The sequence below is a fragment of the Plectropomus leopardus genome, chromosome 18, assembly GCF_026936395.1.
Source record: "Plectropomus leopardus strain MGB_pleo_1.0 chromosome 18, ASM2693639v1, whole genome shotgun sequence".
NCBI classification, from domain to species: domain Eukaryota; kingdom Metazoa; phylum Chordata; class Actinopteri; order Perciformes; family Serranidae; genus Plectropomus; species Plectropomus leopardus.
The window spans coordinates 21,593,370-21,615,623 of record NC_142193.1 but is presented as its reverse complement, the minus strand read 5'-3'; the positions used below and the strand labels follow the sequence as shown (position 1 = coordinate 21,615,623).

The 22,254-nt window shown below is 39.9% G+C and overlaps 2 protein-coding genes across 3 annotated transcripts; both read right to left on the bottom strand.

Annotated features, from left to right (window-relative positions):
• Positions 1-3,887: 3,887 nt before the first annotated feature.
• On the bottom strand, positions 3,888-8,593 carry aimp2 (aminoacyl tRNA synthetase complex interacting multifunctional protein 2). 2 transcript variants are annotated; one of them, XM_042505010.2, is made up of 4 exons: positions 8,317-8,593; positions 6,586-6,804; positions 5,928-6,162; positions 3,888-4,757 (listed from the first exon to the last, which is right to left on the bottom strand). In XM_042505010.2, exons 1-4 carry the CDS (start codon positions 8,443-8,445, stop codon positions 4,369-4,371), a joined length of 972 nt encoding a protein of 323 aa, XP_042360944.1. In that variant the 5' UTR covers positions 8,446-8,593; the 3' UTR covers positions 3,888-4,368. The 2 variants fall into 2 exon arrangements, with proteins under 2 accessions (XP_042360944.1, XP_042360945.1); XM_042505011.2 differs by having other exon boundaries at positions 8,431-8,589.
• A 10,962-nt stretch (positions 8,594-19,555) lies between these two features.
• Positions 19,556-22,205, bottom strand: pvalb8 (parvalbumin 8). The gene is made up of 5 exons (XM_042505012.2): positions 21,921-22,205; positions 21,439-21,506; positions 20,777-20,909; positions 20,280-20,389; positions 19,556-19,846 (listed from the first exon to the last, which is right to left on the bottom strand). Exons 2-5 carry the CDS (start codon positions 21,497-21,499, stop codon positions 19,818-19,820), a joined length of 333 nt encoding a protein of 110 aa, XP_042360946.1. The 5' UTR covers positions 21,500-21,506; positions 21,921-22,205; the 3' UTR covers positions 19,556-19,817.
• Positions 22,206-22,254: the final 49 nt, after the last annotated feature.

The following is a 22,254-nucleotide window of genomic DNA, read 5'->3' as shown; positions in this document are numbered from 1 at the left end:
AGTACTTGAAAATGTGTACCAAAGTACATTACTTGAGTAAATGTATTAGTTACATTCCACTCCTGGATTAGTGCCGGGTTGGGACCGGCTGCCTTATCTGCATGCAGTAAAGTGCATCAGCAGATACTGATTACTGTTTCAAAGGAGCCCGGGAGTGTTTGTGTGTGAGGGAGCGCACAAACGCCCAAAAATTCCCGAGTGTATTCCTCGCCACGCGCCCAGATGTCAGTTAGGAGCTTTAGTCTTGTCAGACAGCTGCCTGGAGACCAACAGGAGGCTGTCAGCGAACACAAACACACACTCACAGCCAGGCTGTGTGTGGACCCGAGCTGTCGAAAACATGACACTTCTGAGGATGCAAAACCAACCCAGAGAGACTAGGAAGCGCCGTGGGATTTGCTTTTTCTTCTTTTCAGCATCATTGCATGTATGAATCTGTATTTTCTAACTATCTGTCTTTCTTTGACTTCGTCTGCAGAAGCCACAAAGATTACGGCACAAAGATTACGGCAGAGATATGAAACTCCCCAGCTGTGGACCGCTGTGAAACTGCCCTCACTGCTCCACGGGCTCTTCTGCTCCAGAGAGAGACGAGGTTTTGGGATTCACTTCACAACTCATCAGCTGATAAGGAGAAAACACAGTTTGAAACACTGGTTGCAGAGAAAAGGCACATAAGTGTGTAGCTAAAGGACTGTTGCAGATACACGACACAGTTCAAGTTCAAAACTGAGTCATGATTTTAGATAAAAATTACCAAATGCTAAACTTGCGAAAATAAAGATAGCGGATAAATAAAGCTGCAATTATTTAACACATGTTCAGAAACAGATCACTAAATGCCAGTGCAAGAACATTTACCCAAGTAATCTAAGTACTTGAGTAAATGTACTTGAGTCTTCTTGAGTCTTTCATCCCACGTTGTACTTTTACTCCACTATATTTCAGAGGGAAATATTGTGGTTCGCTCCATTTATCTACAGGGTTTATTAATTAAACCACCCAATAGTTTATACAAGTACTGCTGAAATGATTAGTTGATAAATTAATTAGTTGATAAATTAATTAGCTGATTGACAATTATTGATAATTATTCATGTTTTTTTTTCTTGTTCTTTTAATAGCTTTGAGTTTTTGGGGGGTGTTTTTTCTGATATGGATAAATTGGCAATTATTTTAACAAAATCTAAAAAAAAAATGTTTTGATCATTTTGTTTTTAATACTTAAAGTATATTTATCTGATTATACTTAGTTTTATTTAAGTGACAATTTTGAGAGTATTTGTGTGTTAGACCTTTTTCACTGCAGACATTTTGACACGGAAAATCACAGCTGTATTTAATAACATTAATTATATAATAATTATAACTGCATTTCACTTAGATGCCCCGGTGTCGTCTCTGCTGGCTCACTGGAATACTTCACTGTGACACCACTGTGAACCGAGTCCTCGTTAATGTTATCGGTTTCACCTGTGCTCCTCCTGAAGATGTCTGCTGCAAAAAAGGTCCACGAAATCCTAAAAAATCCTGTGATAGTAAGCTGTCATGCACCTAATCAAGGGGAAACCTGGACAAACATGAATTGGGGGCTTGTCCGTTTTTTATATTATCCATTGTCATCGTGTCGGGTAAGTTTGATTATTTTTTTCTTCTTAATATGCTTTTCTGGTTTTTTGTTTTTTTTTTGTAGTGGTGGCAAAATTTAAATTGGAGGATTTCACTACTAATCCAAACATAGACAAACTAAATTAATGTAAATGATAAAATGTAATGTAATGATAAAACAAAAAGGTTTATCTGGTCTTGGTTGTAAACTTTTTTGATGCGCATGCGCCTCTAACTACAAAGACAAAAGAGTCAACACTTAAAAACCCGGATCAGCATCAGTTTTCTTGCACAGCATTTAGATGCCTTTTGCAGGTATTTAAGCCTTTGAAACATGAGTTTTCAAAAACATGGAATAAAGACGATCAGCAACTTCAGCATGAGAAGTCCAGCAAAATGCAAACAAAAAATTTGATCAAACATGACAAGAAAATCACCTAAAACTTGTCTTGAAAAAGAGTGGGACTTTCATTAGAAAACTATCAAATGACTAAAACAAATCATAAATGTATTTTTAATTATTATAATTATATATTTAAAAATAGATAGATAAGATTACAAAAAAGCTTATTATTAGTATTAGTATTAGTATTATTATTATTGAATATCTTAAATATCTTTCCTGCAGATCAAGGAGATGGAGGTTCAGTTGTAATCATAAGAAAGTTGCCATTATTATAGAAAATAGGTTCACATTACAAAACATGCTTTTGGTGCCCTTCTCTTTCTTGTAAAGTCTATAAGCTACATTATGAAAAATGGACTGATTCCTTTAGGAAAAAAAATCCTTATCTGATGTCCTTAAAGGGCTCCACTGTATATCGTGAACCAGTTTTATGTAACACTGGCACAGTTATTGCATGTTTACAGTTGTAAGAGAAAGTAATTTGGATGCATACCAGGAGCTGTTTCGGTTTTGGTGTAGGGGGTTTGTTCCCAGGTGAAAGTCTATGGTGTATAAATGTGTGGTGCCATTTGTCTGTATGGATTTTACCTGAGATTCCTTTTGAGATTCTTGTCAGTCAGGCTTCCCTTAAATTAGTTGCAGCCAAAGAAATACACTTTACAGGGCATTTTATTGTTGAAAAATAAAGTTGTCACTTCTTAATAGAGGATATCCTAAAGAATGGATAGCATTTTTCGTGACTTACTGGCTGACAAATATGCCGATACCAAAACTTCTGAGATGAGCTGATATTGGCCTGTCAGCTTTATCAGTCAGGCTCTTAATATGAAAGTTTGACTTAAAACTGCAAGCTTAGTATTCATCAGTTTAAGTAGTAAAATTTTAATCAGGGTTCCCACACATTTTTACAAATGAATTTTCAAAACTTTTTACCTATTTTTCATGACTTTATGCAAGCAGTTTAAAATGGCCTATATAGTGTTATAATATATAATATATAATTAAAGGTATTTTATGAAAAAACAAATTGCTAGCACTTATTATCTTATAGGGATGTCCTATGCTATAAAGCCCTCTGAGATAAATTGTGATTTGTGATAATGGGCGTCATAAATAAAATTGATTGCATTAATCTTAATGCACAGGTTAGACATTCCTGCTGCCAACTAGCTGCAAATGCCGATAGATCAGACTGGCACATACGGGTACTTCACAAAACGTCAAGGCTGTGGCCCTTTTTTTGGAGAATATAAAACTGAAGATCCAATAATGCTGCTGTAATGCTGCCAAGCACTAGATATTTCTACTAGTGAATGTATTCTGCATGTTAGACAAATATGGGGATTTTTATGAACATATTTTAAGCATTGGTTAAAGCAACATAAATTCAAAACATTTTGTTAATTCCAAGCCATTTCCAGGCCTGGAAAAGATTTTCTGATTTCATAACTTTTCCAGGAATTTCATGACCCTGGGAACCCTGTTATTAGAAGATTTAGTGATTAGCTCATGATAATTCCCAAACCATAATGTGTGCTTACACTTCTGTCCTCACTGTGTTATTGTGCCTGTAGGCTGCAGTCATCCAAAAACCCTCCAACATGCAGGTGGAGCAGAGATTTTCCTAAAAAGTGAGTTATGTGTTTATCAGAAGAATCACCCATCAAGTGTTTGAGGTGCGGCTCTGTGTGACTCTGGACATCGATCAGCAGGTGAGTAAACTTAATGAGCGGCAACATTATCATCAGTTTATAAATGACAGTCCTGCCACCTGTTGGTCACAGAGGTGCACTTCAGCGGACGCCACGTGTTACTCGAGGAAATTTGTTGTTGAAGTGAACACAGTTGAATAAAACAAATCCAAGGTCCCAGATTCAAAGTTTGATCCAAAGTGGAAATTTTAATGATTTCAGAAAAACAAATGGTGCAAAGTATTACTAGTGAAAACACACAGTAATACTGGTCATCACCACACATAACCACACATTTAGAACAGGATCATGTTAGGCACAAAGTGGGTGGAAGGTGTACAGTATGTGTTACTTCTGTCAGTACTTTGATTGACTCCATCACCGAGCCCTCGTCTTCACAGTCCTCTCATGCTTCCTCCCTTTTAAAGATAGCCTTAGAATATACAAAAGCAGCATGGCGGAGACAAATACTCTTAAATTATTTTAACTGTCGACCATATTGCTTCTACTGAGTCTTTGTCAGTGCGGTGATATATTACAGTAAGGAGGGAAGCATTAGAGGGTGTTTTAGACACGGCTGGGACATTTTAATATTCTAATGCCCTTCTCTCACTTTGCTTGTGTTAAGACACCTGCTGGTGTCTGGTCCCGGGGCGGCCCCAGTCACTGCAGAAAAAGCTTGGCAGGACTGAAGTGTCCCAGGTTCTCACAGGACTTGATCCAGCGTTGGACATTAGTGGGAGTAGAGGAGGCAGAGCCACTTTGCAGCACGCAGCAGTAACAGGCGATGTCGGCCAGAGAGAACTCTGCCCCGGCCAGCCAGGGGCTGCGGCCCAGAGCGGAGTTAAGGGCCCGTAGGACGGCAGCTCGCTCCTTGGCGCTGCCCTCTGCCAGCTGGTAGAAAGCTGTGTCCACCCAGCTGTCCACCAGTGTGGCGGGAGCAGGGTCAGTGGGGTAGGGAGACAGCAGCTTGAAGAGGAAGCGCGCCACGTTGGCCTCACCCTCAATGGGACACATGTTCTGGACGCTGAACTTCATCTGCAGTTTGGGAACTGTGAATTGGGCAAAAAGATAAACATGTTTTATGGAGGGCAAAAGCACTGACAGTATCCAGATCATGTCAATATGTCAATTACTGTTAACGTGAACCCAAAGCTTGTGATGGTTAGGAATTAAAGACACTGACACTTAAAAGATTTACTGTGCAGGATTTCCCAAAAAAGAAAAAAAAAACAACGTACAGACTCATACAGATCCTTTTTAATCATCACTTACGATCTGCTAAGAGTATGTCGGGGGAATATTTTTCTGCCAAGACTTTGCCCTTTTTCTATATTATCTTGTATATTTGGGACAGTTGTGGGTGTGTACTATAAAAAGGTAGCAAGCAGGTGCCAGCCAGTAAGCAGCAGGCATCCGAGAGGCACTGCGTCGAAAAATACAAATATAGCGAGGCGAAATGCCGATCGAAAGCGGCTTGGCTTTTCCTCCTCCATTTGCTGGTGAGTGTGTTTATGAACGGTCACCGACAATCCTGCATAATGGAGGTTAAAACGTGTACGATTGTATGTGATTAAAAAAAAACATTTATATTGGCCATGAAATGTACATAATATATTCCACTGTAAAAAGCTGAAAGGTTTATTTCAGCTATTTTCAACTTTTCTGCTCAAGGTGTTCATCAGTGTCACTTTTGGCCGCGTGCATGCAGCCACGCTCCATGGGCGCTCCCAGCTGTTTTTCCAGATGCACTTCCGAGGCGTTTTTGAAGCAGTCATGCAGCAGTAAGCAGCAGTGATGCTTAACTTCTTGGCCCATGGGTCATAACTGGCCTGCTTCTGGCTGCCAGGTGGCCCGCCAAATATATTGTAATTAACAATGGAAATAAAGTAATTTACACTGAGATTTTTCTTGTATTTTTAAAGATCCCAAACTGGATTAAAAAAACACTCTAATCAAAATAGAGCATGTTCATCAAAACAAGGGCTTGGGGAGGATCATCTTGACCCTCTGACAGAGGTGCAGACTAAGCCCAGATGTCCTTAAATCCTTGAAACTCCCTTATGTCCACCTGACCTGCAGGGCTGCTGTGACTGGCTTTCCCTCCTTTATTCATTTTATCCGATAACTATTATTACTGTTTGTTTAGTTACTGACACAAGGAAAAGCAAGCTGAGTGTCCTTTTGCCCAAACACAAACTCCCTTTCTAACTGTGCCTTACCATCTTTCCATATGAGGGTGAAGCCCAGCTGGAACATCTGGCGGGCATAGCTGTCTGCGTGGCGAGGACCGAGGCAGGACAGGAGCTGTGGCGGCACACTGGTAACTGAAGAGTGGACATGGACGGTGGAGAGCACCCGATAGCGCTGACACAACACGCTGTGGAGCACCAGCAGGGTCAGGGGAGGCTGTGCCGGGTTGGCGTTGATGACGATGTCACGGAGAGCACCGAGGTCCTTGTGACATAAACAATATAACGGAGGTAAATAAACACAGCACCCAAAATAAATAAAGCATTACAATATTTGTCTGCCGTAGCTGGGCTGATACAGCGTGCAGGCAGTAATCAGTCCACACCCTAGTTTATGCTTCAACAGAAATTCCAGTATGAGCAGGTTGTGCAGGTTAGTGTGGTATTTAAAACTTGTAATTGTTATGATGGGTGTGATCAGGAAATATTTACAGACTGGTACCGTCAGAGAAAATGGAGTCACTCAGGTACAAGAAATGCCACCTCATGAAAGCGATACATGGGCGCTTTTTTCAAAATTGATTGATGTTTACATTCACAATTTGAAGGTTATTGGAAACCCACCTACTGTCTCCACTTATTCTCATACCTGGATACAGGGTCCAACATGATTATCCGCGTTTCTCACCTTGCCCAGTAGTGTGTCCAGGTCTGTAACGCCTTTGAAGGTCGTGGAGCTGGGGCTTTGGGCGGAGAAGCTGCTGCTGACTGTCAGGTCCAGATCAGCATCTGGCGTGGTCACAGTCTTTGCCAGGCCCTCAACAGCTGCTTTCAGCTCGTACAGTTTTCTCATGATCTCATCCTGACGAGCCTCCAGAGCTTTGACTGCTGGGTCCACCTCGCCATTCTGGGAAGAGAGAGAAAGATCGATCAGTTTGCATAAAAACACAAATGGGAATTTGAAGGTTTGAGCATTCACAGTTTCATCATTTTGGGCACAAATCTGAAGCAGTTTTACATCTGAGTGTGAGCTACTTCTAACTGCCCTTGCACAGATAGAAGCGACAGGTATTGAGAACATATTTAACCTATCCTATTTTGGGATAAGCGGCAAGAAGATATTGCATAAAGATATTTTGAAGACAAGATCTTATGTATATTGTTGTTTCAGTTTTGTGCAATCAGATCAGGTAAGGTTATTAACTGTGCCACAATGTGTACACGTTACAGTACACTGCAGCTTTGGAGGACGCGTCCATATACAAACCCAGTTCCAAAAGAGTAAGACTGGCCTGCCTGCCTGTAGCCAGACCCGTCTCCTACTGAAAATGTGTGGCGAGCCATTTGGTGCAAAACGACAACTGAGACCCCAGATTAAGCACCAAAATTTGTAAATCAAGCAAGAATGAGAAATAATTTCACTTTCAAAACTTAAACAATCAATGTCTTCAGTCCCCAAATGCTTAGTGAGTGTTGTTAAAATTAAAAAATTATGTGAAAATAGTAAACCTACCCCTGTACCAACTTTTTTTTGAACATGTTGTAGAAATCAAATTTTTAAAAAAGTGTTTATTTAACAAAAAAAAGTAGTTTAACAGTATTAGCATCTTGCATTTGAACTGTCTTCAACTGAATATACGCCAAAGAGGATTTTAAAAAATCATTGCACTGTTTTTATTTACGTTTTACACAGCATCCCAACTTTTTCAGAATTGATGTTGTAGCAGTAGCACACAGTAAAAATACACCATTACTACTAAATTCCTAGTAAAAATATTTCCCAGGATAAATGACATTTGCAAAATGTACACAATACAAGTATCAAAAGTATAAATACACTGTATTACTATTTCTGAATGCAAAATAGCGTGGATGAAGTGGAGCAAATCCTAATATTGTTGTAGTTTAGTTTATAATGCACCATATTCTAATAATTAAGTAGAATATATCCCTCTAACAAATGAAGTGGAGGTTGAGTCCTAAGTTTTACGGTGCAACTACACTTTATGGTGCAGCTGCGTTTATTACAGAAAATTAAAATCCCTGCAGTGCACAGCTGGACAGGGTCTTTAGGTCCTCACTATCCTGATGTGCAGTTTGATGATTATTAATGATAATATCATCACACAAAGAAAACGATGGAGACTTTACTACTCACTTATTTCTCGTGTAAAAAGCTTTACAGTTAATGATCAGAGGAGAGTAATTGTTGCATCAGCCAGAGCGAAGACTTTGCTGACAAGCTAACTTAGCTAGCATAGCTAAAGACAGCTAATGCTGATACACCGCGAGAGATGCGCACGTTATCACTGCGCGAGAAACAAAACGACAACAAGAAGAAGACAAAAATACAAGACTTACAAACTAACCAGCTGACATGAACAACAACCTTGTCGAAATGAAATCTGTTAACAGTTACCTGAAGCGCGTGCTCTGAGGTGCAGCTGTTCCCTTGCTGCGCGTGGACATTTGGTAACTTGTACATGCAGGTTGGTAAATCGGTCTGTATGTGACCCCCACTGATGGGCTTTACCTGGTACATGGGCATGGTGGAGGACAGTCAGAGACAAACAGTTAAAAACAAAAATCCCGGACACGGACGTCTTCTGGGTGATGTTGACAGGCAGCAGCAGCAGCAGCGGCGGCGTCGGCGGCAGATACCGACGCTCCCGGGCACACAGGAAAGAGGCCGCAGTGACGTCACATCCGGAAAGAGTAAAACGTGTCGGTGAGCCTTTTAATTTTTTTTTTTTTTTTTTTGGGAGGGGGTAGAAGTAGAGAAACTTTTCAATAATTGTTTTGATAATCATAAATGTGATGTTAAAAATACAATCAATTATGTCACGCGCCGTCACAAAATTATCAGACGATGCTGAAGTTAGCTTCAGATTCACTTAAGGGAACAGGGGATCCTTAAAAAGTCTGAAAAGGTGGATTGGATTTATTTATATAAAAATAATGCCTTAATTGGTATTAAAATGTCTTAACCCTTTAGCACATGTGTTGCCATCAGTTTTCTTGTGCTGAGTTCAGATGCCTTTCACAAGTGTCTAAACTTCTGAAACCTTAGAAAATTGATTTGATTTATTTGGAAAAAATTGGGGGGGAAATGCAATGCGCTCCATTGGGGAAGTGTGCAAGTGTTCAATCTCTCAACAAGTTGGAATAGTGCCACTATCACTATGATTTTTTTTTTTTAAAAACAATCATATTACAAATTATACCAGTAGTAGGCGATGTGAATGATATGATATGGCAAACCCCTACACTATACTTAGATTTGTCAGATCTGGACAAAATTATCCCAGAGAGGCTAAAGGTTGATAAAACACAGTTTCAGATTTGTTAAGCATTTATTCTTTTTTTTAAATTGCAATGTGGTCTAGATGTTGAAAAATAGACTACAGATAAATCATCCTTTTATGCATTTTCACAAATACAATATAGGTTTCACAAATCTGAAATTGTATTTTCATCAACTTTTAGCCTCTCTGGCACAATCTAGCCCAGATTTGACAAGTCTAAGGATAGTAGTTCTCGAGAGAGACCTGGTTTAATGTGATCAAGATGTGAAAAAAGAGTGAAATCACCACTTTTTTGCCTTTACACAAATAGAAAAGGGTTTCACAATTTTAAAAGTGGGCTTACTTAAAATATCTAACATGTGTTGATCACAGGAGGAGGTACAAAAAGTCGAGGATGGGTCGTTAAACGATGTAAATTACTTTTCCTAAACTCTCCCCTGAACTGCTGAATCGAAAGCTATGAATCTGAAGCTAACTTCGTTGCCGTAGGTATCATCAGATATTATCCCACGTGCGCTAGAGGACGCCACAGTATAATGTCCTATCTTTGTCAGCAGGAGGTCTGCGGAGGAGTTGGTCATACTGGTATGAACTTAATAACTAAACTAGCACAGACTGGTTTAATGGTGCAAAGTAATGTTTAATTTGTAAAGTTGTGAAATAATAAGCTTTGCATTCAGTGCTGAAAAGCAGTCCTTGCTTTTACGTAACCCTTTGAAACCTGAGCAAACTGGTTTTATATCTTTACAAGAGCGTGGGGAGAAGGTTATGAGCAACTCAACAAGACAAGGCCCAAAAATTTGCAAGAATTTAAAAAAAGATTTAAAGTTACAAGAAAATGACCTGAAAATAACCAAAAAAAAGAAGATGGCCCGAAGAAGGAGCTGACAATTTCTGTACCATAAATTTCAAATATAAAATTGTAATACAAATATTTTTTTCTAGAATTTTTTCTCTTTTTTTTAGTGATAATTCTCAAATAACCTCCCTCTGTAAAAACAAATCTGGTAATGTTCTTGTTACCGTTAATGATTTTTTTTTGCAATTTAAGAGGCTTTTTTGGCATCTGAGCACAGCACAGGAAAACTGAAGCTGATCCAGGTTTCAAAGGGTTAAACAGTTTGTTTTGTTTTTTCATTCTTGGTGATGATCAAAATGGGTAAGTGCAGCATCCAAACTAAAAGCACTACTATATTTTACTGCTCTAACTAGGCTAATACAGCCTGCACAAACAGGCTGCACACAGTCACACTAATATGTGCTTGAAGAGAAATTACAATACAAGCAGGTTGTGCAGGTTAGTGTGGAAGGCGTATTTATAACTTCTAACGACAGTTATGATCGGTGTGATGAGGAAAACATCTACAGGCTGGTAAACACACAGAAAATGTAGTCAGAGTATGCTTGTTGCAAGAAACAGAGGGAGGCACACTGTCAGTCATCATGAAATGGGGTATAGAAAGAAGTTTGACATTCTTGCAGATTTCATCCTTCTTTTCCATTGCATTTGAATTATACATAGTCAATTTTCTGAATGCTATGCTTCCTCAACCACGCTTTCCTGATGTCAGCGATAACCACCATGTGAGTGCAATGCAAAGCTGCAGCAATGAGCTAGTCAGTGGAATACAGACAGGTTTGCTGCTATAATAATGCTCTAAATGTCACATATAGAAACATTTCATAGGTAATAAAATTGTATGTGTATGCGACTTTTCTGTAAACCTTGTACTTGAGCTTGAATGGGCACACTTGTGTGATTGTGTGATTATACAAGGGCTTTTTGATATTAAGTAGAGTCAGCAGTGTAGTCACTTTTAATACCTCGGCTTATTATATATTAATATAAGTGAAAGATAACTTAACATTTCAATTCACACATACATTTCCATCATGGCAGTGATGCTGCAGTGGAGTTGTGCATCGTGTGACTCATGCAGTCGGTCTGCTCTTTGTTTTCTTGTGTCTTGCCCGACGTAAACATCTCTGTGATCTCTTGGCCAAATAAATAAACAAAGCATTTCCGATCTGACTGCTCCAGTTCTACAGCAGTCAACCTTTTACACCGACCAAAATCAATTAGCTCAGTCTAGCCTGTGTTATTCAATCACAAGTGATCTTTTGATTAAATCAAACCTGGCAACACAATCCCATACCAGGAAGCAATTGAAGAGGCCATGACCTCTCCTGATACGGTGCTCTCCTTTGACATGTCCTCTTGCAGTCTCCTTCTTCTCTGTCACCTCTCTGTCAGAGGAATCGGCTTAGTACTGTTTCACACTTGAACCGCATCCTGTCCTCTTCGGCTACAGAGGTTTAATGAAAATGCACGATTGAGTTTACCATTTCAACAGCTTGTTAACCCTGAATAATTCACTGTTTGCTGAAGTCTGGCAAGAGAGAGGGAAGAAGGAGTGGGGGGTGGGAGGGGGGTGCTGAGGCCGACCTGGCAGCTCTGCTGAGGTAATAGTCGGATCTGATGGCCGGAGTAAGACCTGAGATAGAAACTGAGACTACGGGGGAGCTGAAACCTGACAGTTCACAGTCGTTCTTTAAATCATGTAGGAACAAGGGACATGGAGTCTGTCAGGCAGCGGGTAACATGGGTGAAGGGTGGGGAGTGACATAGACCTTGTAGGTGCTGTCAGATACAGTCTTACACAGTCACTGACATAGATAATAAGTCTGTGAACTGATGCAATGAATACTTTGCTCTGAGTTGCTTAGGATCTGTGTTGTTGATGAGGTAGATGTACTGCCATGTAGATGGATTACTGAAAGGAAGTGAGTACACTCATCTATAAGTTCCATTGGCTTTTTGTTTGATAGGTCATACAGCCAAAAAAAGAGGTGGTTATACTCCCTATACCTACTTATACCCTCCACTACACCACTGCTTTGGACCATTTAAATAAATAGTTGGACACACATTAGGTTTAGGAAAAAAAAACAAAAAGCATCATGGTTTGGCTCAGCATTCATATGGGAGGTAAATAGCAGGTTCCCAGGTGAAAGTCCAGGACTTTTTGGACCCCTCCTGCCTGTCTTGTAAGGACTTTCCAGCTCCTTTTATTACCTGCAGCATTTCAAACAGCTTCCAGCGGTGTATCATACTGCTGCGTCAGGTACCGTCCAGCAGCGTTTTAAACTGACGCCACCCTCCGACATATAATACCACAGAGAGAGTTGGCTTTTGGCGTTGGTGTCTGACGTCAAAATCACTGACTGAGCAGCAGTATTTGATGAGTACAGAATGAGAAGGGGCTGGCATAGCACAAGTGACTGAAAACAAGGCTCAGTCCAAAAAATCTGCTAATTCCAGGCACAAATTACCCATTTTATCTGGTTTGTTTTGCCCTTACAAAACTGTAGTGTAACTGTAGGTTTTTGGGGGTCTATTTTACAGGTGGGTTAGGGGCCAAACTATGTCTTTGCTGGAACTTTTAACTTACTGGAGTCTCCACTGGTTGCCTAGCAACAGCTAGTGCCAAGAAAAACTCCCCAAAAGGTCAAATGTTTGCTTTAAGCACATCTTATAAATTGTATCTGGTACACAGCTTCAGCGTAGTTACTGAATCTCACCGACTGAAAATTAATATCACAGTTAATCTGTTAAGATCCCCTGACTATGCCAATGGACAAATGTTTTTTAGGATGTCTAGATCTATGATTGCTTTTGCGTCCCCTTTTTTTAACAAGCATGGCCGACTGAGGCTAGGATGAAGAGTAAGGCACATTTTGATCTATTAATCATATTATTAGAGTACATAATTTGTGTTTAATCTGTTTTAACATAAACATGAGATGTCATATTACATATACATGTTAAAATATGAAATGAAAGATCTTTAGCTTTTTCTCAGGATTTTTTTTAAACTCATACACTGAAATGGACAAAGGATCCAAGTGTGAGGGAAATACTGTTTAAATAGGATCGTACTGTTCTCATTTGATTTCCTAATAATACAGTTAATTCATAATGCTCCCATGATGTATGTACACAGAATATTAAACTCAGATGGTTTAAAAAATACTGTTTTCTAGAGATACTTTAGAAAAATTAAGACATTTTGAACTGTGATGACAAAAACATTACAAACTGTACATGCAATGAGTTGTAAAGCATCACTTTTTTCACTGATATGAGTTAACCCTTCATGAAAACTAAAGTCCACATTCTCCATCCATTTGAATGGATATAAAAATTCAAAAAGTATTTTAATAATTTAAAAAAAATGTTGCTCATGATTCATGAGTGTGTTTAGAGTCAGAATTAACCATCACAGTACTTTTTTTATTTGGAACATAATTTGGTTCTGAATGGGTTCAGATGCATAGCTGAAGTGCATTAAAAAACACAGAAGAGTTTTGATGGGAAATATTCATATCATTGCACAGTTATTATTTAGTCTGTGGGTGTGCTGGAATTTGATGCTGTTGCTACTCGAGGCTTGGTGGTTTGACACTTATTTGTAAGCTTTATACTTATTTGTCGTATAACCTGTAAATTATACCATTCAAAGCTGAAGTGCAAAAGAAAAAATGACAGTGGCGGACATAGTTGTAATGTTTTTGATGATACAGAGAAGTCATGTCTGAGTTTCTGAATGCATCATGGCTGTAATCCAAGCTTATGAAAGTTATTTTACTCTCTCTATGTATATACTTTGACATTTATGGATGCTGTAAGGTGTTTACCAACCAAACTCCACCTGGGCACAAACATTATTTAGTTCCAGTTCAGTGGTCTAAGTTTGTTCTGGATAACTCTTACCATCTTATCTGATTGTGCCTTCTCATTTAGAAAAGTCTGCAAAGTACCAGTCTACCTCTCCACAACAGCCATTACTCAGTCTGAGGGTGAGTCAGCACATGTAACAGCTGTTCAGGGGTTTTAACAGGGTGTGGCAAACTTGCGTTAGTCTAGTGACACCTCAAACTATTAATAAGACCTCAATTAGCGGATATGTAAACTATAGGCTCAAGGCAGGGTGGAAATAGATTTCTAGAAATCGCCTTCCACGAACGCCCTGTGTGTATCAGGAGTGGCCATTGATATGTGCATGGCCCATCATTCATTAATGAAGGGAAGCTGCACGCAGACATCATATATAGAGGCCCAGGACTAATGCTTGTTGGGGAACAGAGGCAGTGCTGTCATCCCCTGCATTATGGATAGAGTTCCTGCACAGAGCTCACAAAGCCCATTCACTCATCCTAACACGGCAGTTAAATCTTTTACGACGTTCCTCCCTGTTCAGACTATCAGGTAGCAACATCTCGGATACCTCCAGCCTCCAAAAAGACTGGGAACAAGTCATACTGTGATCAGTGTTTGTCCTAGCAGTCGCTGGATGCACAGCAGACGTCTAAATGGTTCAACTTCCCGTCACCTTGTTTGCTTGAACACTTCAGTTTGTTATCAGCTGAAGATGGGGTGCACATTAAAGTTTCACACAGACTTAATCAGTAAGGTGAGCCTGACACTCCTTTCTTGATATGAGTTTTTGGTGACAATGAAGCGAGGGCATCAATTATTGAAGTGCCAAGCAGACAAGCAGGCAAGGCCTATGTGTCCATCCTAAAGCAGCCATCCAAACGACCTGATGACACAGTGTCTGCAGGCGCACAAAAAGTTTCAAATGAAGTAAGGTTAAGTAAAAGTTAAGTTTGGTTAAGTTTGCCTGCATATTTTATTCCTTCTAATAGTTAATTCTTTGTTTGTTACCAAATGCTACGTATTAAAATTTCAAGGGGATTACTACTACTATTACTACCACTACTACTACTACTACTACTACTACTACTACTATTACTACTACTGCTGCTACTAAGACCTGTAGTGCTCAATTCATTATTCACTGAAAATGTTGAATTAAGAAACTTCACTGGTCTTATACCGAATATTTAAAGATAATGGGATAAGGAATACTCCTCATCAGCAAAATGTATGTATTTCTAATGGCACGGCGCCCTATTTCAGAAATTACTTTGATGTATTCTGCTTGAAATGACAAATTGGGAAATGCTAGCTGTTAAGGAACTCAGCTTTGTGTGTTTCAATTGCTGTTTTAGCTCTTGACAAATGATAGAGCTATTGTTAAAACCTAAAAACAAACAAAAATAGTTTTCCTTTACCTGTAGTGTTACTTATCAGTCTAGATTGTTTTGGTGTAAGCTGCTGAGTGTTGGAGACATTGGCAGAAGAGATGTCTGCCTTCTTTTGAATATAATGTCACTAGATGGCACTCGGCTTGTGGTGCTCAAAGTGCCAAAAAATAATTTTAAAAAACTCAACAGCAATGTCTCTTTCCAGAAATCATGCACCGGTTACTCAAGATATTCTACAGAATTTGTTGTGAGCAGTTTTATGTGGGAACTATTTTCTTTCTATCTCTAACACTCTGCAACTCACACCAAAACAATCTAGATAAATAAAAAAAACACGACAGGTAGGAAGAAGAATATGTATTTTTGATTTGGGGGTGAACTGTCCCTTTAAAGACAATATTGTAAAAGAATCCCAAGACCTCCTTGATGTTCACCTTGCAGTCTGACAACCGCTGTTTGTCTTTTTCCTCACATTGTCAGTGTGCTCCAGGACTGTTGGACATAACTGTCCTGTCCGAGAGAAACAGCTATGGTATCTCTCTCTCTCTCTCTCTTTCTCTCTCTCTCTCTCTCTCTCTCTCTCTCTCTCTCTCCCTCCCTCCGCCCTTGAGTTCAGCTAATCTGCTTGTCACATTATCTTGTACCGCTGTCCCACCGCAGCACATCCAGCAGTCAGCGTCGACCTGTTGGCTCACATTTCCTTCCTGTTCACCACTCACTTCTTTTGACCCGCAGGGGTCACGGCTTCATTGTGTGTCCCCCGGCTTGTGTTACCTACTGGCTTCCCCAACCTTGTCCTGCTTTCAGCTGCTTTCCCACCCCCCCACCCACCCTGCTCTCTCTCCTCCACCTCATGCCTGCAGAGACGAGGATGGGAAACTGATAAGAGCAGATATGGATACATGATGATCTAATTAGCATTGTGTCTCTCTGTGCATGTCCTAATGTTTTTGTCTTGATGGATGTAAATGGGTTTAATTAACTTTCTCTAATTTGCATATACATGAAAAAGCATACCTCTGGCAAGTGGAATTTTCGGGTTAAATAAATACTAATAAAAGGCTGTTTTTGGTTTAACTTAATGAGGTTTTACAAAACTCGATTTCATTAAACTTTGCAATCTTTGCAGGGTATTTCTAACTTTGGCTTTGTTTGAAATCACATACTTTCAAATCACAAATCACATACTGAGTGGTACAAAATTGAGCATGTAGTACATTTACACTAGTATGTGGATTTTGTGTACATTAGTAATGCCCAGATGTACACTGGATTAGCAAGAGTTTCTGAATATAAGACGAGAGCTTACTGAACATTGTCAAGTGCAACCTTAGATTTTCAAACTTTTGCCAGCTGCTTCAAAATATTCTTGACTAGCTGTTTTATGATAATGCTGTGGTTAAGGTCTGATGATACTTAGCCATGAAAAGCATTTGACTAAGATCACGGAAGCATAATGGTTTGGGTTCAAATGATCACTTTAAACATGGAATATAAAATCTTGAGAGAATTTTCATAAATCTGGGGCGACAATATTTGCCTAAACATTTTGAACCAGGCTACAAGCTGTTAATATATAATTTCATTAGTTTTAATATTTTTTAGGTGACAAAAATAACTATTTAGATTCCCCATATGTGGTCACTTTGTCCAAATAATGCTTGTTTGGAAATTTACTACATCGGGATGTTTTTCAGACGTGTGAGAGCAGCCGGACATGGAAGTCATTGAAGATTTGTTGCTGTTGCTGTTGCTGTTCTTAATTATCAACTTTTTGTCTATTTCATGCACGGTGCCTGTTAGCAGGAGCATTAATTCTTCTACTGGACAGAATAGAGAGGGCTGGTGGAAGAAGAAGGAGGAGATACTGTTGATGTAACGTTAGTAAAGTGAAACATAATCCTGAGTCCGTGCAAGCCGTTTTATTTTGAAAACTGACCGGATGCACCGCTGTTTGACTTCATGTCTGGTGCGATCTGATCTGTGTGGCTAGAAGTGATTATTGTCTACCATAGACTGCTCCAAGGAGTGCATTGTCTAAAACATCCATGCTCTGCTCCAGTGGCCGTAACCTGCCAGTGACGAACCTGGTGCAGTTTAGGGGTTAGACTGTTCATTTAGTAGGCACATAGACTGATTACCGAACGGTCCTGAGGCCTAGGGGTCTAAAATTGACAAGAGGCTACATGGCATTCACCTGCAAAATGTCAGGAAGAGACTCCATATGATCACTAACTAAGAGACACAAAAGACCAAAAAGGAATGAAAATGAATTGCAAAAAGACACAAAATAATGACAAAAATTGGCAAAATAACCACAAGGAGATATAAATTGACTTCAAAGAGACACAAAACTACAAAAAGATGCATAAAGACTTACAAAGAGACTTAAAACCACCACATAGTCTGTGTTTTGCTCCCATGTAAGAGAAGTGGTAGGGCCCTTTGCATATCTGTGCCGAGGGGCCCAATGTCTCATAATCGTCAGTGTGGCAGTATGCAGTACATACGGACTGATAAGGCAGTAATTCAGTATGCGGTTCTGACCACTGCCTCTGTCTTCCCTTTAGGATCTAAAAAGCTTGTTTCAAATTATTGAATATTTTATTTTTACTGCGAGTGTCTCTGGCATCAGTTACATTGGTGCACTTTGAAAAATACTCAGTCCTTAACACTGAATAAGTATGGATTTGTCTTTCATTAAATAATAGAAATGCCTTGGACTGGTATCGCCTGCATTGGTAACTCATTTTAACGTGTGAAATTATTAATAAATCTTCATCACATTTATATTGCTCCTTAGTGACAGTTTAATTTATAATATGACAAGACACACACAAACAGTATGGGGCCGGCTGAGGAACGAACACTGAAAAAAAAAAAAAAACTATCATTACAGCACACCATCTTCAATCAAGCAAGCAGTAGGCATGAGTGCACATCCTCCTCCTGTGACCACGACCTCATACTAATATCAGGGTTTGCCCTATAGTTCTGAGTAGCAAGTGTCTGCTCTAATAGTCAGGTTCTCCCTGTAATATACAGGTAATTAAAATGACACGAAGGTAGAACCACTGGCAGAACGTGTGGCACTCTGTATTTTAGCGCCTCTAGTGGGAGGGTAGATAGTGAAGCAGTTGTTAATTTTAATCCTGTGAATCCTGTAAGTGCAGAGCGTGAAAAAGCTGTGTGCTATTTTTAATTCTCTTGGAGGGACGATGCAGAGCTGTGCTCAGTCTTGTGTCTGAGAGTTTGTGTGAGCGTAATGAAATGATTTTTCTTTAATATATCCTGGGCAACTCTCCTGAGCTATCAAGGGGAGCTGACAAAGGAGTACATGTAAGGCTAGCATCCTCAGCTCTAGCATTCTGCAGAGTTTGCATCTTCCTCGGTGTATCATACACATACTCACGCTCTAACACTACTGCATTTATTACCCTGATACGCCTGTATTTATGTGCATATTTGGGATAATGGATGTTTGCATGGTTGGCAGTCTGTGTCTTATCTCATATTAGATATTTGCAAATGCATTGGGTTTTGTGCGTGTGTGTGTGTGTGTGTGTGCAAGCGTGCGTGTGTGCATGCGTGTGTGTGTGTGTGTGTGTGTGTGTGCGCACGCGCACGCGTGTGTGTTGTTGCTCTAGCCTGAGCCGCACCCAGGTTCAGATGGGTTTATTTGCAAAGCTTAGGTCAGGTGTCACTCGATCCAGCCGCGGTGACACTCAGGTGGTCATCAAGGTCACCTCCTCTGCTTTTTCCCTGTGCTAGCTCTATGGATCTATACACACTCTCTCTCTCTCTTTCACACACACACACACACACACACACACACACACACACACACACACACACACACACACACACCTGTACTGTACACCTCAAGCAGAAACACGGTGTTTTCAGGACATGTCTCATTTCTCATATACCTGGCTCCTTCTAACATTCAGTCTCATTTCCGCTGTGTTTGATGGGCAAGCAAAGATTCAAGGACACCACAGAACTGTAGAGAAAATGGAGCAACTGTGTGTTTGTTTTGTTCATAGGAGCATCTGTATGCAGGTATATGGATTCCCACTTGTGTCCTGTACATATGAAATATTTCAACACTCTGTTGGCTGTCGTACAGTATCTTTTTCTTGCCATGATGTCACTCTGTGTCATCTCAAACCGCATCATACAGAAACATACAAAAACATTCACTTGAATTGAAATAATGGAACAATAGCCTCCAGATTTGGATTTTATTATTTTATTTTCTCAGTAATTTGGTAAATTGTACATGTATTTGGGATACACAGCTTTATAATCAGTCTAAAACATTTGAAAAAAAAACTGTGAATGAGGATGTCTTTGAACCGGAGCGAGTCCTGCAAAATAAAAAAAAATGGAAAGGTTTTATCTATCTAGATGATAAATGATTGACTAAAACTAAGAGAGCCCTTGAAGCAGTGGAGCAGGTTCGGGGGGGTCAGATGAAGTTGAAGAGATGGAGTCCAGTTGTTTAGTTGTTTAAGACCATGGCCTGGAACTCTGTGGAGAAAAGAAACAGCATTTGTAAGATGATTACTCACCTCATCTGTCTGACACCTGCCTCAGTGTAACTATTTGTGTTTTATATTAAGTAACAAGCTTTGAAACCATTAGAAAGAGAGCATGGTGGTGCAGAGTTTCAGTGGCGCTGTGCTCTCAAGTTAACAGCATGTCATTGACAAGATTTCTCTAATTGATTAAACTATTCCCAAATCTAAAATCACAAATGGTCGATAGAAACATTGTGCAGGTGTCAGGTTTGAATGACTGTCTTTCTGTCAGACACCCTGAACAAATACAACAAATTTAGTCGCTCTGCAGTCTAATTCAAAGGGTTAAAATGGGGAGAATTGTTTCCTTACCATTTTATAGTCACACACACACACGCATGTCTTGCATAATCGGTAAATAAAAAAGGGGTGAATCTGCTCACCTTCTGCTCCAATCCGGCCATCACTGTCATCATCAGCAGCACACAGGAAGGCCTTGGTCTCCTTGTCTGTCAGGACTCGAGCCGTGGGGGAAAATCTCTGGAGGAAAAACCTGGCATACAAAGAGCCACAGACAAAACTTTAAGTTAGAGGTCACAACTGGATGCAGAGTAAAAGCCACAAATGCAGAAATGAGGAACACTGAGGTCCAGTCTTTCCTGTGATGTGTATTGCTGCACAGCCGGAGAATAAAGCTTCCAGAGTGTCCCTTACAACTGTCTGAATAGTCCCCGTCCTATGTCGGCCATGAAAAGTTGAAAAAACTACAGATGCATGAGCTTTCCCTTTGCTGTATTCCCTCTCGTACAACAATGTATGAAAAAACTGAATGGAAATGTGACTTTTTTTCCCCCATGAAGACGTCTAATTTCTCCTCCCGTTCTATTAGATCCTGGGCACAAAAAGAAAACTGCAGATACTGAACCGGCTGCTCACTCACTTGAGCTCTTCCTCCTCAACAAAACCGCTGCCATCATTGTCCAGGATCCCGAAAACCTTCTTCACATCCTGGGGGCTCTTCTTGGTGAGGCCACAGGTCTGGAAAAACTTCTTGGGGCAGAAGGAGTCTGGTCCTGGAGGGGAATATAGAGAAGAATCTTAATATTTGGTGTCAGTTTTTCACTGAACTAGAATTAAGGCAAAGTCCCTGTATTGTCTGCAAGTCCTATGTCAATTTAAATTGGGGAAACTAGATAATGTATAGCTGAAAATGTTATGAAAGTTACCCAACCTTCTTGCCTGGAGGTACATTAGAATATTGGTCCTGAATGTGTTGTGTTTTTTTTTTTCTTTTTTCTTTTTTTTTTTTTTTTTACATTTTAATGTCTCAAGAGGTCCATTTTCTTGATTTCTGTCCTCCGATGGTCTGTTTGTACCACATAAAATCCTTTAACAAAACTTTATGATGTACCTTAAGTTATACAGAACTTAACTTAGCCCCTGATGCATTTATGTATCTTTTCTTGTCAACATTTTCCAGTATCATAGAACCAGCCCGAGTGTGTGTTGACTGCGCAGACTCCAACAGAAAGACTGTATAGAATAAAAAAAAAAAAAGATCTAAGTGAAGAGAGCAATAATGATATTGGTGGAAGACGATACCTTGGCAGTCCTTGATAGCACAGTCGATGGCATCAGCGCAAAGGATAGATGAGAGCGACATTTTATTCCTGTAGGAGGAACAACCGTGGTGAATTATTAACACATATAGCCAGGTACAGCAGCAAAACGGCTAACTTGACGCTGATGGAGAGCAAAATGTGTCCAGGTGACAAAAGCGAGAGGTCAGTGTGTGCAGTAACTGTTCATTACAGTAAATTTCTGTGAAAGTTGTGAAAGTCAGGATGTAAAAATTCGGGTTTTTTTTTTTTCAAATGCTGTCTCATTTAAAATATTAAACACCACATAAATAACTTTTACGCATTAACTCTCCATTTACGCACGCAATTATTTCATCTGACAGCTTTCAGGCAGACCCAAAAGTGCTCTAAAAACAACAAATCCACATTTATTTTCCAACATAATAACATAAATCAGCTTCTCTCCGTTAAAAGCGAACTCTCTGAATCCACACATGAACTTACCGTGTAGAGGGAGTTCTCGCCCGGTCGGTGATCCAGCACAGAGGTAAGACTATGTGGTGACTGCTGTCCGTCAAGGCGGATTTATATAGGTCTGATTGCAGTGACAAAAGGGATTGCTTGAGTTACCTGTCTATGGATCAAATTCTAACTGCCCGCCCCTGATCCAATTTCTCAGCTAACTAATTAACCTTTACTATTTATAACGCCCAGGGGCAGAGAGACCGGACCGTGGACATCTGTAACGCCCTTGTAAAATAGCAAATTAAGTTAAAAAGCGCGTTCTTCTCCCCATCCACCACTCCCTCCTGTCATCCCCTGCACCCCTCCTCCTCCT